Source organism: Echiichthys vipera (assembly GCF_963691815.1).
Source record: "Echiichthys vipera genome assembly, chromosome: 2".
Taxonomy (NCBI): domain Eukaryota; kingdom Metazoa; phylum Chordata; class Actinopteri; order Perciformes; family Trachinidae; genus Echiichthys; species Echiichthys vipera.
Window position 1 is genome coordinate 24,620,130 of NC_139827.1, and position 18,401 is coordinate 24,638,530.

Sequence of the window (18,401 nt, forward strand, 5' to 3'; positions counted from 1 at the left end):
GCTGATTTGATAAAACATAATTTAATTACTATAGTACAACAATACAGTGGCAGTTATCACCCTATGGGTGTGACTCAGTCAACAAAATGAAAAAAATAAAAAGTAGTTTCCAGTATAATCATACTCACACCCACAACATCCGAAGTTTACATACTGTACAACATACACACTGATAAAATCATTATTTTTTAAAAAGCATTAAAAAAACATCGTAGACTACATCCAGTTTTTGCACCAGAAATAATAATAAAAACTATTCGTTCACAGTTGATAGGAAAGTGCTTTTATGAGAGATGACTGAAATCCATGTAAGCTGATTAACATCAACTTTAAGATTTCTCAGGTTATTATGTCCGTCTGTAACATTTAACTTCCTAAAGTCTGAGTTCAGGCGTTTCGTCTATAAACAGCACTGTATAAAGCAGACAGCTCTGTTCCACCGGACATTTCCACTTGGTTTGATTTTCCTCTCCACAAACACTCCAGCCATTAAAACCCTGGCCAAATTTAAAATGAATAATGCATTTGAATTTGGTCGTATATACAGTTGTCCATCCCTGTTATTATCCGAGTTGTATCCATGTTGGTTCAAGATTTCTACAGACCTCTGCTCAGAGAAATGAGGAGGCTCAACAGCTGGAGTCCTGAGGGAAAAAAAAAACATACGAGGTAAGAAGAGGCCAGGGTATAGAGATTGTTTTAGCCTGTTGTAAAACAGGGCAGCGCGCACACACTGACCTGACTTTTAAGTCTTCGAGCAGGGGTTCGTTTCTGCTCATGGATAGCCTGAAGGCGAGTGATTAGAAACTTCTTATCATCTCCCTCCTGAACAGAGAGATGAAAAGAAGAAGATGAACTCGGTTATTCAAAAGGCAAGAAATGTAAGGAAAACATTCATTTCAATTAAAAACACTTGCAGTCTGTTTTATAGTTTTCGTTATAATAACATAGAGAAACAGCTATATATATATATATATATATATATATATATATATATATATGTGAAGTGATAACTTACATTTTCTATCTGCTCCTGTAGTAAGCTGATGATCTTCCGTTGACCGTCCACCACTTGACTGTGGAAGTAGATGACAATCCTGTGGGAAAGTAACGACAGAGCGCTTCAGATCAATAAAACCAGCACTTGAATAGACAAGAGTGATCTCAATGAAAATAAAAACTGGCTCTAACATGCCTTAACACTAGAGCGCCCTGCTGCAGCTGTGTGTGTATGTGTGTGTGTGTGTGTGTGTGTGTGTGTGTGTGTGTGTGTGTTTGTGTGCATGTGTGCGTGTGAGTGTGCATGTGCTTGTGTGTGTGTGTACTCACAGGAAGATGCCTGCTCCCACAAACAGGAAGAGAGGGTTTTCCACCAGGTAGGAGTGGGCCCTGGCCAGTACAGACAAGTTGGGATTATCTTTTTCTAGTTCTTCCACCCACCGCTTTCCTGCCTGGAACATGGTTTTGAGCCCACGGAACGGACCGCACGATGAGGAGGGCGTTATGCTGAGGACAGAAGACAGATGTTGAGGCTGTATGCGTCACAGAGGACTCTTCATATATCTCACCTTTTCTCTGAGGTGAATGTTACCATTACAATAAGTGGCTAGTGGGACAGCTTAAGTTTAACCTCTGGTCTTAATCAGTGGGTATCCATAGCAACAGTACCTCTACTTGACTCTATGTTTTCACATAACACTAACTTGTCAGACAGATATGATCATGGGTTAACATGGCAACAAACATTCTCTAAAAATGAATGATGATTTGAGCACAACCTTTTTTTTTATTTGTGTTAAGTGACCATCGTATAATTGTAGGGCTGTATACAGCCAAAATCTTCTATTCACATAGAGGTCATATCCTGATAATATACTGTATAATATCACAATAAAGGCTTGAACAACTGCCAAAAAAAATCTTTAAAAAAAAAAAAATATATATATATATATATATATATATATATATAGACCTTTTTATATACATTTGAAGATATTAAATATAAGATTTTTGTGGGGCTTTGCTGCCTTTATGATCGAGGATGAAAGGAAAAGGGGGAGAAGGTCGGACTTCGAACCTGGGCTACTGCAAAGGCCTAAGTGGTTCTACGGGGTGAGCTAGGGGTCGTCCCCAAATTATTATTTTTGATTACGAGGGGTTAACAGTGTGTGTACCTCCACATGGTGTATGTGACACAAACAGAAGCACCGAGGAAGGAGGGGAAGCAGAGGAGAGTGATGAAGACAGTGGTCATCTGGCTGACTCTGTATGGTTTCCTGGGGGCCTGACAGTTCATCATCACGCTGCTCTGTGGGGAGAGAAAACACCGGCCGGGGTCAAAGGTCACAGCCTCCATCATCATTAATCTGACAAAACTAGGAATCCAGTGAGTTTAAGATTTTGTTGTCAAACTACTGTTGTCAAGATTACGGTTTAACTTTCATGTTCAGAAAGTCAAATGGCTTAAAATAGCATTTAGCAGATATCGGAGCTTTAACATAAAAGGATACCGACCACCAACTAATATACACATATTTTGGTTATGATACTGGCACAATTTTCTTCCTAAATGTTTCCTTTTTAAGTACCTTTTTAATGTAGAAGAGCAGGAAGAGTTTGAGAATCTGCACTGCAGGCAGCAGAGGAGTGAAGAGAACACCCAACCTAAAAAAACACAACGTCCATTGTCATTACACAGAAACGATTTGACTTTACTGAACAAAACTGTGTGTACATCTTAACAGTAAGTTTGGTACCAGGCCAATGTCTGTCCATAGATTAGTTCGAGGACGTTCCTGGCAATATCAAACACTGGTTTCCTCCTCCTCTTCAGCACCTTCTCAGAAAACAACCTATAGAAAACAGGTGAATGTGTTTATAGGCTCATGTGTTTTAAGTGAGAATGCAACCTCTGCTACAGAAAAAGCAAAAATGACTTGAATACCTGGAACAATAAGAGAAGAATGCTTTTTTTATGAATGACCAACCTCCAAAGAAATTCCCCAAACAAGGTGTCCAGTAAAGTGAAGATGAATTCCATGATCAGGAAACGATAAAGCTCCTGGCCAACAAAACTCTCCCAGCACTGCAGACAATATTTTTGAAAAAGAGCAGTCAGCCAAAAACAAAAACCACTGAGCAACATAAACTCAAATCACCAAGATTATTAATATTCCTCAACACAGCTGTGAGGAAAAAAGGGTGTCTGCTCTCGTAGTACGAAAAATAGATAAAAAATGACGTGTCATCATTTACGTTACCTTCAGTCCAATAATGTTAGGGTCAGAAGCCACCCGACCCAGCCAGTGGAAGCACAGGACTCCAAGAACGCTTACTTTCAACATCAAGTTTCTAGAAACGCAGACAGCAAACAACATGTTACTGACCATCAGTTCTGCACTTTCTGAAAAACTTTGACATCTGTGAACAGGCAACATGCAGTTCCTCTACTCATACCTGCTGATGGCGACATATGTGCGTACAGAAGGTGAGTCATAGTCCTCCATCCAGGCTGCCAGGTTGAAGAGGCCGGGCAGCAGCTGGTTGATGAGGGAGACGACCACCGGGAGAGCCAGCAGGCTGGCCTCATTCAACAAGGGGTTCTTGATGGTCCTGCGAGAACTTTGCTGGAGGTTCTGTTGGGGGAGAGGGAACAAGGCACTAGATGATCTTTATTGTTACTGTTGGTTTTTCTGTCATCTTCCAGCTGTCAGACAGAGTCCCAAGTAACCATACATACAGTGACTATAGAAACTACAAGAGATGTTTAGATGATACTGATCCATAGAAAGTAATCATACAGCTAATCAGCAGTTTGTTTCATATGCAGAACTGTTACTGATTTGCTTGGACCACGGTCTGACAGAAAGTATGGTGGCCAGCAGGGACATTCAGTATGTATGAATGGCTGCTTTAAGAAACATATAGACCCAAGACTGTGTAACAAAGGACAGAAAATACAGCTTGAAGTCTGAGTATTCACCAATAAAAGGTTAGACCTAGATCCTGAGGAAATGTCGACTTTGGACACTGAAACCACCCCGCCTCACCTGGTGCATGTAATCAGAGAAGTAGTAAATACCAAGCACACAGGCAATGGTGCTTGCTATGCAAATGGCCCATGCCAGGCCATGAACCATCAGTCTCCACACCTTCTGGCACCCGGTGTTATTGACGTGCTTATGATTCACCTCTGCGAGCAGCTCCTGGAGAGGGTGGAGGCAGGAGAGAGAGCGGGCAGAGGAGGAATATTGTGAGAGAAACAGAGGGATAAAGAGAGAAAAGAACGTTTTGTTAATTTCATTCCTGACTGCCAATTACGTGACAGAGAAGGAAACAAAGAGAGGGGAGATCTTTATTTTGTATTATACACGTCTGTGTTCACATGTACCTTGAGCTGGGTGCAGATATTCTCGGACATGAGTTTGACAGAAGATTTCTTAATGACCTTGAAGTCCCAGGAGCAGAGGACCTTTATGGCCAAGATACTGTGAGATTTGTCGATTCGGAAGCTCTGACCAAACGACTTTGACATGCTGTTGGTAAATTGCAAATTAACATGCTTAATGAGATAATATTACATTTAAAACTATGTGTTTAGATGAGCATTTTTGTGTTCTTTAAAACAAACTGTACCTGTACACAAGAATGATACATGTGATGAAGAAAGCCACTCCTATTGTGAAAAAGTATGCAAGCGGCATGTTGTAAGAGAGGTGTTTCGACACACAGTTTGCCTCGGTTCCATTGGACAAGGAGACATTCGGCACTCCACCATAATCCCTGCAGCTCCTTTGCAGTGTGTAGTTACAGTAGTATCCATAGTACATCACCGTGTCTGAGAAATAGCCCTGAGACCAGAAGAGATAGAGAGACACATACAAAAACTTACATTTGCTTCATTCAAGTAACTTCTTTATGTTTGTTTGGGTCAACAACAACTACAAAGAGAATATAATCATTTACCTTGCTATCATAGTTTTAGACTTACAGATGCCCCTCCAGACATGTTTAAAGAAAAAGAAAAAAGCTCTGCTTTTAATATCTGTATGGAATGGGTTTTCCAACAAAATGAACAGGTTCTGCTCTTTCTACCTCACTGAAAAATAAAAATATTTTTCATTTCAAAAATTTAACTGTTAGACATCTCTGTGAAGTAGGAGACTTCTTGTGTCCACTCTCAGTGTGTGTGACCAGGAAAAGGAAAAGTTTCCACATCTTGTTTAAGTTAAATATTGAAGCATAATTGGTTTCCAAATTAGTTGTGATGTCATAAAATCTTGTTCATATGAATGCGTCTGTAACACAGAGAACCTTTCCCCCTTCAGCAGGTAAATGCAAAAACAACCTTCATGTGTCAAAACATTCATAGTGAAGTTCAAATATCCAGGAACAGTATTTTAGTGGACTTAATAACTAACAATTCCAGCTGTTTAAAGATGGATTTGTTATTGGAAACTCATCATACAAGTCGAACGCTTCTGAACACACATCAAGGATGTGGTGAATGTTTTCTCAAATCTGAAGCCTCGCAATAACATGTCACCATAGCACACATCTTACCGCTCCGGTGAGAAGCTCCAGTCCAGAGAAGGAGATTCTCCCAGCAGGCAGCACTGGAGGGTGCACAGCCTGAGGCAGGACCATGAACGCACCCGTCACCAGGAACAGGAAGAGGTTGAAGAAGAGTAGGGTCTTAAGGAACAGGAAGTATGAGAGGACACCAGTGCCGAAACGGCCGCTTACTCTCTTGAGCGCCACTTGCCACAGCTGGAGGGAGTGCAGGAAGGACAGCCAGCTGTACCAACTCTGTCTTGCACCCTGGGAGGAGAAAGTGTGGGAGAACAGGTGGACAGAAAATCACTGTAATCTCTAAAGAACACTTCTTTTCAAATTGCATTATGTATTGTAATTAAAAGAAAAGAAATCATAACACAAAAACTTCCACCTGTGCTCTATTAAAAATGACTTACAATGCAGCAGTACAATTCTGGGCAAAGTGTATTTCAAGGTCTGAAATCTGTGGCTCACACCCTCAGAGTCATAAATGCTTGAGCAACAGCACTGCCTTAATAACAACACCTACAGGAAATACACACTGGCACTCAATTACAGCCTTTGGAAAAATGTGTCTGTGTGCCATTAACATTGATATCATTGAGAAGTCGCAGCACATCTTTAGTAAAGAGTAAGTCAACAATGTCTTGAAACAGAAACAGCATGAGGTCATTATGTCTAGACAGATGTTGTGATGAATACATATAAGAAAGGGAACACAAACCAAAACTGTCACAATGTTCCCACAAAGAGCAAAGCTGAGTCAACTACCTGTCACACAATCACTCCAATCAAATGTTTTAGTTTATTTGATTTCATGTCACTGTTTTTTTGTTTTATAACATGAAAACTATGCTTCTGTGCCTTTTGTGTTATAAACTGCTATATTGGATATAACAATATGTATGGTGCTTCATAATATGTGTTTATATGTTTTGTGTTGGACTCCAGGAAGAATAGTCTTTACTAACTAACACACATAACTAAGTGGGATCCTTAATAACCTAAATAACCTGAACTCAAATCACCTGAAGTGGGATGATTCTCAGTTACAGTGGCTCAACTGTTATTATCCTAGTAATACTACCTTGCAATGTTAGAGAGGCTTAGCTTGTATCTACTATCTATTTCCTCCATGTATGTTCCAGGGTATATCAGTGCCAAAATTAACCCAGTACACTAGAACACTGTAGAAAATTCCTACGATACACTGTAAAACGCAACAAGCATCTTTCTTACCTTACTTACAGACTGTAGGCAACATCACTACACCTACGATTCTCTACACCTAAGTTAGATTTAAGTTGCTAGTTAGCAAGCACTGAGTACTGTCTAATCCCTGCTCATCAGTCACCTTAGTCAAATTTCATTTTAATCATTCGTTTCTTGTTATGTTCTTTATTTGCGACAATGCACAAAGAACATTCAACTTATTTAAAACAATGAGAGATGTCGTGTGTACCGCATTATAGCAAAAAGCTTTTTCCTACTGTGCTCCCTGGGCAGGTAGGTAGAATATTAAATTACATTACAAGAATATTAGGCATTAAAAGAGAACAGAATACACCCTCCTACCCCAGCACACACAAGATTAAAAAAAGAGTACTTAATACAGGACTAACAGGGCTTGAAAGTAACAGTTGCCAGGATGCCGTTGGCAACCATTTTTAGAAATTGGCAACCAATTCCTGGCCTTCGGTTGCTATCAGAAGCAACCACTTTTTAACAAAACCACATATTGTGCACCCCAAATTACATATTTTTTAAGTATTTGTTAGTGATATTTATATATTGCTGTTACAGACAGAATGTGACAACGCTGCACATGTGTTAGTGTGTTTACATCTGCTTTAACATCTGCATCTGTTTTAGAGACAGGAAAGCAAATAAAGTTGTTTGACTGTGGAAACTAGAACAAAATTTAGCTTGGTTACTCTAATAAAGCTGATGTACGTATTACTGCATAGTATCCTTATTATTCAAAATATAAAGTGGATAAAAATGGTAACCAAATTTTCACATGCTTTTAAAAGTTAGTGTTGAGCCCTGACTAGGTGAGTCAATAAGAGTATACAACCAAATAAGTGACAGCATGCGTAATATTTAATTACTTTGTACTTTCAACCTCTTAAATATAGAAAACTTTCAACCTTTAGCCAACATGGACGAGAAGTCTTTATAGTGCACAGAAAAATGTAAATAAAAACAAAAAAATTTAGTGCAAACTCCCTCCGCATATGAGGATTGTATGATACAATCGTAAAGCTCCAGAAGAGCTACTACATGGACTTCTAGGGGAGATTGATTTAAAAAGGGGCAACTACAAATATAAAAGGAAAGGAAGTAGAACATAGAAAGTTGTATCTGGTGGTGTGAGTGACTTACAATGATGATGTAATATTTGAGTTGACTGCAACAGGGGATTTGACTTCCAGAATGTGTGCGTTTCTCCTTTTGTAAAGCTAACCTCCTGAAGACAGAGAGACACAGTTAGAAATTTAGACTGGTAGATAAAAGCCCAATGAATCTAATCCGGAATAATGAGAACAAGGACCACATCTACCTGAGTTCACTCTTCTCAGACACATTGAGAGGCATCGCTCTGAGCATCCTGACTCTGTCGCTCACTGACAGGTTCTGCAGGTTGTTCACCAAACGTTCTCTCTTACTCGCTGTTACAAACACAGGGGCAGCTTACATTATAAACTTGTCAAGCGCAGATGAGTTTTTATTCCATCAGTGCACGTCATCATTCGCCTCACCCTCTGCCCCCTCTGCGTCCGTACTGTCTTCCTCCATGCCGTAGCCTCGTATGCTTGGTCTGGCAGAGCGAGAGAAGTCTCGGATGGCGGGTCTGCTCTGCCTGCGTCTCCGAAGCTGCATGGTCCTGTTGTAATACTGAGAGATGATGGCTCCCCTGTTGCGACCTGACAGAGAAAGTATCACACAGTTCAGAGATCAGCAGCAGTTACTGCCTCACGGGAGCTCTGCCAACACTGAATTATCCAACTTCTTGTTGCATCCAAAGACAATAGGTTCAAGAATTGTCATCAATCTCCAGTCTGTCCAAAGTTTTGAATGAAATAACCATCTTGTGACTAAAAAAAAAGAGATGCAACAAAGGTCCCCAAACAGACGCAAACCAGGGACGTTGTGTTTCATGCACAGGATCTCAACCCATAAGCAACAGGGGCATCTCAAGCCTAATTAATTGCTCTTTGGCACATGGCTTTTATTTCCACCAAACTTCAAATAGGTTCATAAAGCTTTGAAATACCCATTAAAACAAGAAAACAACATGGATATTGTAATCTACTGTATCATGTAAAAGAATCAATGGAATGACTTTTTACACGGCTGTTTAACATTTAGATATACGACAGTGTGGCTGTTTGCAGATAGGAAGTTCTGCAAGATAAACAGTTATCTCCCACTTGTGCTGATGAAATCAGCAAACATGCAAACATGTGGCACAGCTAAAGAAATCTGACAACATAAATCGAGTTGTCTACGACACCTGACCTGCCACAGATGCTAACAGGAAGATGACAGACCAACTGCTTTCCCATGAAAATAAAACACTCTGTTATCTTTTCAACTCAGTGCTATCTTTGTCCTCAACAAATGCAGCTTTGACCCAACGGTTAAGTATGGAGCTGTAAGGCACCTTTAACAAGAGCAACTGTACAAACCGTGCTTCCTATGTGCTGGAACTTTATGACCCTCAAATGTACTTTTTTCAGGAACTATGATAACCAGCCTTGTTCTCAGCAACTACACAGTCTTCACTGGGCTCTGCATGGGTTTCCACAAAGCTGAGATGAACTGCGATCTTTAAGTGATGGTAATATATTACAATAACAACTCTGTAAAAAATAATTTTCTCAGGTATTCGCTTATAAGCTCAAAATATCCCCAGCCAATGTAACATTACAAAAAAAAGTGCCGCTGCATAATCATCTTCTGCACCCCTCTGTGCCATTTATTGGCTGTAACAGTTATAGCTGCTCGGTTAAAGCTACTACCTGGACAAAGAGTGGCCACTGAATGACAACAGCCACTGAATTTCACTTCGCATCTAATCAGCAGTCCACATCTCACTCAGTCCGGCTGTTAAGTCTGAAGTAACACCCTTTCAAAATACGATTTCCGTGTCCAATTGCTCTGTTGAAACAAAAAAGACACAGCGGCCGAACATGTGAACAATAACGATCACCTCTAACGTCGGTTAAACACCTTTTTCATTGATAAGAAAGAGGTGAATGACAACTACGTTGTTTTTTAAAAACTAAAATCTGTTCAACCATTGGGGAACACGGCACTGCTGTGTTGTAGAAATACAAGGCTTGAACCGCCTTTGACCCAGATCATATTTTAAAAAGGCGTTACGTCACGACTTACCAGCCGGATACTGTATGTACGTAGTGTCCTCTCTACATCAGTATTTTCATTGGCCTTCTGCAACACTCACCAATTGTACGACTGGGCATGGAGGACAGGATCTTCATGGTCGCGGAGGACCAGCGCTCACCCATGAGCGGGTCTGCCAGTCTTTCATTATCCTCCCATTCCTCATCCCTTCCCACCTGCCTCCTTCCCCTAAACTCGTGTCCAGGGCTGGACAGGTAGGCTACATTGTCTGTGGCATTAAAAGCAAAAAAAACACATCAAACAGACATGAAAATTATTGCTTCTGCTGGGAAAGACACAAAATCTCCAACCTCAATATCTATAATGTGAGGATTGTGGATTGACATTTTGATCAGTGATGTTATTAATATGAATAAACTATTGCAGAGACACAATCACTTTTCATTTTACTCAGCTAGAAGAGTTCAGGGCGTGTAGCACTTAAATGTTTTGTAACTATTAAGACGAGAAAATTATATTTTCGTTATTAAAACAATACGTTATTAAAACAATACGTTATTAAAACAATACCTAGCTAAAGTACAAATTGACAGACATGGATCTATGTGCTCTCAAAGACAGAGTACCTCTATCTTCCTCATCCAGTTGTCTCTGCAGCTGCTGCAGCTCGAAGGCATCTGATTGTCCGTCTCCATTATGACTTTGCTCTGCTATCAGCTGGCTGAATGAGTCATGAACACCTTCTTCATCTGCTGGGCTCCTGACAGAGGGACATGTGGGCATAAGTACAGATACAAAGACAGAAAAGAGGGACACACTTTGACATGGATCAGTGTGGCCACTGGCAACACTACAGATAAAACACAATGGGCCTCATTTATCAATCTTGCGTGAAAACGGGCGCAGATCTGAGCGCAGAATTGGTCGTATGACAGGACCCACGTGTGATTTATGAAACATTCGTGTCTGACCAATCTCAGCGTACGAATGAGCGGGCCTTGATAAATGCGGCGGCTGAATTCGATCGTCATTAACATGTTACGTCCTTAAATATTCCTGGTTCGGAGGCCTCGCCCACTGAGGTCAAACATGGAGAGGAAGAACGCTGGTACAAAAAGAAACTTTTACGACACACAGATCGGCATCCTGACATCCGAGATGGAGCAAAATAAAGATGTGCTTTTTGGCAGTCTCAAGAGTGGAATAAAAGGGGCCCATAAAAACGATGTATGGAAAAGAATAACGGAGGCAGTCAACCCGAAGCAGCGCTCCACTGTGACCCGTGTGCATGTGTGCGCACTGCTGAACCTGTGCTCCCGCTCTGTAACGGGGTTTGCCAGTGGGGTTATTAGGTATACCGATGGAGGATAACCTTTGTCACCTAGAAGAACCATACCAAGATGTTAATCATCTGATACCTTGTTTGATTTAATGCAATTTATCGAGGGTAGCCACCAACCGAGGAGATGACTTTGGCACTGCAGTGCGCATTCCTGCAGCCGCGTGGCAACACATTCATTCATCTTCAACCGCTTGTCCCTGTCGGGGTCGCGGGGGGCTGGAGCCGAGCTGTTTTGAAATATAAAAGAATCGTGTGTGTGCCCTGGACACCACGTTTAAAAGCGACAGCTTGGCATCACAAATCACCTGTACATTTATCGAGTGGTAGTTTTCGCGTGATCATTAATGGATGGTGCCTTCAGACGCACATCAGTACAATCCATTGCTCTAACCACAATTTTTATTATTTTATCTGTTTTAAGAATCCGTTTTGATCAGTTCTTAATATGTGACTGCTTATGCTTAATGACAGTTGAGGTTTGTTCATTATTTTCAGCCAGATTTTGCTGCACCGCAAATACACAGGCTGAAAACTGCGTACACGATCTAAGACCAGACGTGAGATTTGATCGTAGCTCCCGCTCACGTCCAAATTGATAAATGCTGAAGTTTGCCAGGAAATAGTCTTACGCACGTTTTTCTGCCGTACGTTCGTTTGATAAATGAGGGCCAATGACTTTCTGACCCAGTCACCAGTAGTCTCATGGGAGGAAACGGCAACCAAACAGCCCAGGAAGAGTCATTGAAGTCAACTTTAATTCATTTGTGGCCTGTACAACCCAGATTGCCTTCTGTGTTAACATTTGACTGCGCTATATAGAAGTACTGTAAAAGCCAACTGGACTGATTGTTTTTGTCTTAAAGCAAGAGATAAAAACACAAGAAAATACAGCAAGTCAAGTTCCCATTGACTCAGTACTTACACAGATAGCACAAGAAGAGGGCCACAGAGAAGCATGTACTGTTTACAAATGGAAACATTCACTCTCACAAAGGTAGACTGTATGCAAACACACACACACACACACACAACCAAACATATATGAGTCTGTTGACAATGAAGTTGAGGTTAGTAGTTTGTCACATGGTTTATGAAAATATATATGAAAGCCCTGGGACACTGTGCACTATTATCTGCCTTTGCGTTCAGTGTCAAACAAGACATCAAAGAGCACAGTTAATCCTGTCAACTCAGCTCCTTATTTTCCTCCCACCCTCACGGCATTCTTGTTAAATAGTGCTAAGTAAGCTGACGGCTTGAAAGAGCACACCAAACACATCAAACAGGAGGAACATGAAGAGATAGAGAGGACTACTTAAACACTTACTCCAGTCCAGCTTCGATGAGAGGGTGGTTATGGTCAAAGTTAACATTTCGAGCCATTCTTCTTCTCCTCTGGCAGTCTCGATCTCTCTGGCTGTCGGCCTCTTTGTCAACCAATCACAGAGGGATCACGCCCTCACCTGCTCAGACCTGCTTTCCCCTCCTACCATGGTGTTTATTCGTCTACCTGAGTGAGGAGGGGAAAAGGAGGGGGAGGTGGAGCAATAGGATGTGGGTGAATTACAGGTATGGGTAAAAATGCCAGCAGACTTCCCTGGAATTTGAACGCTCTTGTCAGGTTACTGCGTGTTCTGTGCACATTTTTAACTGCATAGTGACGAGACAAACCTTGAGACATACATGACAACTGACTATGTCACTTCCAGCCTCAAGCCTCACTTCCCACTAAAGGACCCATGTTGTAAAGTGAGATTTCCATATCTTTTTTATAATAAAGCAGGTCTTGGTGCTAAATACTGTGAAAGTATCAAAGCGCTCAATCCACAGAGAAACGCACAAAGCCTGGATTCAGAAACTGTGACATCGACTGTGACTGTTTGGTTGGTATGTCACAACTAGGCTATATATAGGAAAAAGTGCTGCCGAAGTGAAAGAGCGCAGATTCAGAAGACTTGGAACTAATTAGAGCAGAGCATGTAAACATGTTCGAGTTTAAAACCCAATTACAAGTATGAACCTGAAAATGAGCACAATATAGCCACCTGAGGCCACACAAAAAAACAAGTTCTAACGTAGCTCTGGTTAAAATCGTATGCATCCATTTTGCATGTTGTCAGCATTCACCGCCCTTTACGATCAGTGTGAGGTCACAATGACTCATGGAGTTGAGGGATTAGGTCACTTTTGTCCAGACTCATGAGAGCTACACTGTGGACTGCTTGTGATGGGGACTGTGGTCAGAGTCAGATGGTGCAGTATCACCAGTGAAATAAATATTCATGGATGGAGACAAAATGATGCATTGTCAGTGTACGCAGTCAGAGTACTTCCAATGGGAGGTTTGGAGGAAGCATGCTGGTTCCTCTGTGTTTGTGTACATTTAAAGAGGCCCTGACGTCAGTCCAAAAGTCTGTCCTCAGTTATTTGCAGCAACTGCATATAAACATTCATCAAAGGCCCAGATAGGACACGTCCTGTTGTTTTAAAACATGACCACAATGTTTGGGATTCAAGGAAATTGGATCCAGATATTCATTAGTGACTAATAAAACCTCTTTACCAGATTTATCCAAGCCTGCCTTGATAAAGCAGAGCATGAGGATAAATAAAACACAAACAACAACAACAACTATATATTCTGCTTCTTGCTCTTTGGACATCATACTGGGCCATAAAAACAGCTGATCTGCAAATCCACATATTGACAGAGAGAATATAACATTCAAAGGATTACCTTTAAAAATTTCACTTTAAGGATATGCACTTGACGGAATATACCATACGACAAATTTTTTGACCATCAGAGATTTTGCCATATTATTGTTAGTACCGAGGTGGCGCTCTCTTTTTATATCTTTCGACTAAAGAAGCCAATGCGGGCAGTGGTTATTCAATGGCTGATGCCAATATTTAGAGAGCAGGGTGGCCGAAGAATGCCCGTAATGGCGAAATTGACATAAGGAACTCATCCACCCTGACACGGCTGCCTGCAGATGAGTCTGCAGATATTTTTTGTTGATCGGCCTTGCTGATTATCTCAAAATGGCATTGGTTGGCCAACCATTAATATGTCCATCATTTATTGATGTAAATCAATGAGCAGGACTTGCGCTGACAAAAACAGCCATCCATCTTCAGATATTTCATCCATAATCAGTTTATGAACTTATTTTCCAGATAATAAAATGACATATACCACAATTCAATGTCGTTTCTTACATGTGACTGCATCAAACTCACTTTGTAGCTCACTTCATGCAGGTTGAAATTGATTACCCATAATCACTGATTTGGAGAGACGAAATGATGCTGCTTCCCTGTTAGAAAGGATGATGAAAAGTAGGCTGAGCCTAGTTTCTGAAATTAGTAGTCCCACAGACTACTAATTTCAGTTTGAAGTTCACTGTAAAATACTAATATCAGATCCACTTCCTGTTTACATGCAGCCACAGCAGAAAGCGAAGTTCATAATAGTGATGTACCTCTTATGATTTTGTATGTTCCTGTAAAAAGATCTGAGGGCTGAGGGTTTCATACCACTCTGCAGTACAAAGGAGTGTTTCCCCTACATTCTGCCACAGAGACAGGCCAGCCTCCAGTCATCTGAACACAATGCCCACATTGCAATGACACAGACCTGGATTAAATTGGGTAAAGTACCTCTTTAAGACAAATTAGGCAAGCTCACAATTTAACAAGCCCTGACTGCACTCAGACGTGAGGCATACAAGTTTGGCTCATTCTAGCTAAGTTGTAATAAATGCAAAATCCCCCTTTATCTAAACAATTGCTTTACCACTATTTTTGTTCCCAGTAAGAGGCTCCTACACCAATCACGTTCTACTGTGCACTCATATTGCAAAGAGTTTAAGATTAAAGCACTAATCACATCAGTGGTATAAGTAGTCGGTTGTGTAAGTTAAATGTGAGTGACCTGTGTAATGGCTTCATGACAACGTACAATGTGTACATATTTCAGTTATTAAACACACATAAATGCATGAGAATGAGACCCAAACTTTTGCTCGGGGTGGAGGTCTTTCTGGTTCTGCTGTTGAGTGAATATGATATCAGCTGCATGCATGAAGCAGGGTGCAGCTCTAAATATCAGCCAACACACTGACATAATGACTGAATGGTTCAAATATGTTCCTCTACCATCGTCAATCTTAATCCTTCCTTTGTGCCTGTTCTTTTCAGCCCCTGTTGCTGCAATCTACTGCATATATTTATTCACCCTTTTCTCTCATACATACTTTTCTCATTAGCTGAAGTTTCGAGGCTCATATTACACTTTCCGTAAAAGTCCATTTCCTATTCCATATATTAGTTTTAGATAATCGCTTTTTGTGTAAATTAAATTCTGTCTCACTTCTGCAGGACACAGAAACAAGCAAACTGGTCCTTCTCTAACATTGTGTGTTTATCCTTTAGACGCTTTGTGCCTTATTTTAATGTCTGTATGTGATAACTGATATTGGACATGTACTCTAAGACTGCACTGCCTGGGCAGGATATTGTGGGGGTGAGACTCAACCCAGGTCACAGTTGAGCTGTACTATTGCCAAATAAAATAAGATGGGAAAATAAAGTAGGGGAAAGTCAACACAGATGGGCTGGATGTGAGTTTAAGTCGGGTTACAAGTTAATTAGAGAACATTGTTCCTTCAAAAAAGGAGTATGACATGCACAAAAGTGCACTAGAGAGCAAGGAAGCGTCCCTGTTCACGCATGCAAACACTAGCTAACATCACATACAGTACATTTGTAGATATTTTCCAGTGGAAATAACAGAAACCAGAAGGCAGCTATCACCAAAGGTGAGCGTGGCTTATAGGGGTAAAGGGAAGGGAGGGGTGTAAAGGAATCTGTCCACACTGACAGCTTTCAACTGCATGGAAACAAGTTCCCAGCGTGCTGAGGGGAACAAAAACAATAGAGGGTAGACAGTAAAGATGACATTTCAATAAGCTCAAGTTAAGCATTGTTAGTACAAATGAAGCAAAAGTTGTTCACTGTTTATGAAGCCAGGCAAATATTAAAAAAGGAAAAGAAAAGCAGAGGAGGCAGTGAATAGTAACAGGGGAGATGAAGGCAGACAAAAGAGAAAATGTGCATGCAATTAACTCGCCTCTGCTGTCTTTGACCCCCAAACACAGTCAGGCGTGTACACACCAACACACACAATTACACCGTTACTGGCCAGTAACACTGCAAGTCTCTCCTCCTCCATTCAAAAAAAGGACACAAAATTATAGGTTCAGTGCTGGCTCCATGACAGACACTGGGAACCCAGGGCTAAAATAGATGTGGCAAAATATCTCAAACATATGAGAAAGCACAAGACACAGTTCTTCTAACGTACAACCAACGGTAGCCTGCCGTGTTGTTGTAACGTTACAAAAGACGACAAAAGCTCTTTCACCCGAGTGTGTGTAATTATTCCTGCAGGCTTTTCTGCTGAACAAGCTCCTATCTCAGAGGGACACTGGGCAAAGTGTATGCAGTTTGGTCATTTTCTCTTGTGTTGTTGTCGACTATTAACTTCGGTGTCTCGTCAGTGACGACCAACGGCTGGCTCGTCGACCTGTCAGTAAGTTTCATTAAGTTGACAAACTTTTACCTCACAGGTGACAACAACGAGCCCGCGGGTTTTACGACCCCTGGTGAAGCTAAATGAAGCGAAGCGACATTTAAATCACGGACAAAGACTGTCCATAGTGTTCACTCACCCGTTCGGGGACTCGACAAACCGGTTGAGTCTGCTCGCCAATATGTCAGTCACAACAGTCTCCACAGAGGGGTCTACACGCGCAGCCCGGACAGCGGGGGACAAACCATTTCCTCAGAGGGGTGTGTGTTTCTACTTAAACAGTAAACCGAGCGCTACACTTTTAGTCGTCTTTTGAAATAACGAGTGTTGTGATAAAAGTGAACCTTCCAACATATATATGAGCCGAATATATTAATCGGCATGACTATCAAATGATAACGAGGTAACGTAAATTTGACCTCCCCCCCTGTGGAGTTGCCACTCTTGGTACAGTCCTATTGAGGCCCTCTACCGGTGTTTGTCTACTCAAACAATGCATGAATCAAAACAAAGGCAGTATAACTAATCGAGACAGTCGGTTCTTTTTAGTAATTGACATAAAAATAGTTACATAACGGTGAGTCTACACTGAAACTTTTACTTAAACTAAAAATAAACTTAACTGGAAGACGAGTCGAGGAAGACATTGCATAACGCACCTGATAATGGTGACGAAAAGTAGGCTACTTCAAAAGTACTGTATGCAGAGTGACCAGAGGCCTCAGGTCCTTCCTCTTGACTCACCTGCACATTCCCGACCACACCTTAACTCTCTCTAAAAACTAAACATGACTTAGCTCTCAATAAATATATGCAAAAATAATGAATTAAATACACGTATTAATAAATAAAATAGTAAATAAATGCTTTACATTTATTTCTACATTTTTTGTTCACCTACATTTATTTATTTCTGAGTCCATATGTTAGTGTGGTAGGAGGTCCCATTTATTTATGTATTTATTCATTTATATCAGCATTTATTTATTAATTTATTTCTGTATTTATACATTTATTTATTGAGACTTTAGTCATGTTTAGTCCTCCATACAAAGTTAGCTGCCTCATCTTACAAATGCATTTTACTTCGCCGTCAAGTCAAAGGTCACAACTAAAGGGGTTATCAGCATAAATCTGACGTGTCAGGTAGGAAAAGCATAAGTGAAACTGATAAAATGAATGATGCTGAATACCATTTAGCAGTGTCAGGGCCATGGTATTGTCTCACTGTCACACTGTTATGGTTTACTGTATGCATTTCAACATGGATTGAGGCTTTTGATACGTTAACAGTATTTATTTAACACATCAACTTGATTTTTAATAATAAAAACAATATGGATAACTCTCTTTTTACAAGGCGCCTTACTGTAATTAGTAATACCAGCGCTGTTCCAGTGAAAATGCCTACACCCATCCATACCTCATCTGTTACATGTTCACATTGATGTTGCACTTACAAAGGGACACTATTTTTAAATTTGAGGTAAAACCTGATGTATAAAGTGATGTGTAAAGAGTTAAAAGTCTCAGTAG

General features: G+C 40.7%; 1 protein-coding gene across 1 annotated transcript; it reads right to left on the minus strand.

The window, feature by feature from the left end:
• Positions 1–35: 35 nt before the first annotated feature.
• Positions 36–17,153, minus strand: tmc6b (transmembrane channel-like 6b). The gene is made up of 21 exons (XM_083933312.1): positions 17,005–17,153; positions 12,597–12,779; positions 10,554–10,687; positions 10,028–10,195; positions 8,319–8,483; positions 8,120–8,228; positions 7,942–8,026; positions 5,563–5,820; positions 4,636–4,850; positions 4,391–4,535; positions 4,050–4,205; positions 3,457–3,635; positions 3,261–3,351; positions 2,988–3,085; positions 2,757–2,852; positions 2,589–2,664; positions 2,175–2,308; positions 1,330–1,506; positions 1,019–1,097; positions 739–825; positions 36–644 (listed from the first exon to the last, which is right to left on the minus strand). The coding sequence occupies exons 2-21, from the start codon at positions 12,650–12,652 to the stop codon at positions 630–632; spliced, it is 2,523 nt and encodes an 840-aa protein (XP_083789438.1). The 5' UTR covers positions 12,653–12,779; positions 17,005–17,153; the 3' UTR covers positions 36–629.
• Positions 17,154–18,401: the final 1,248 nt, after the last annotated feature.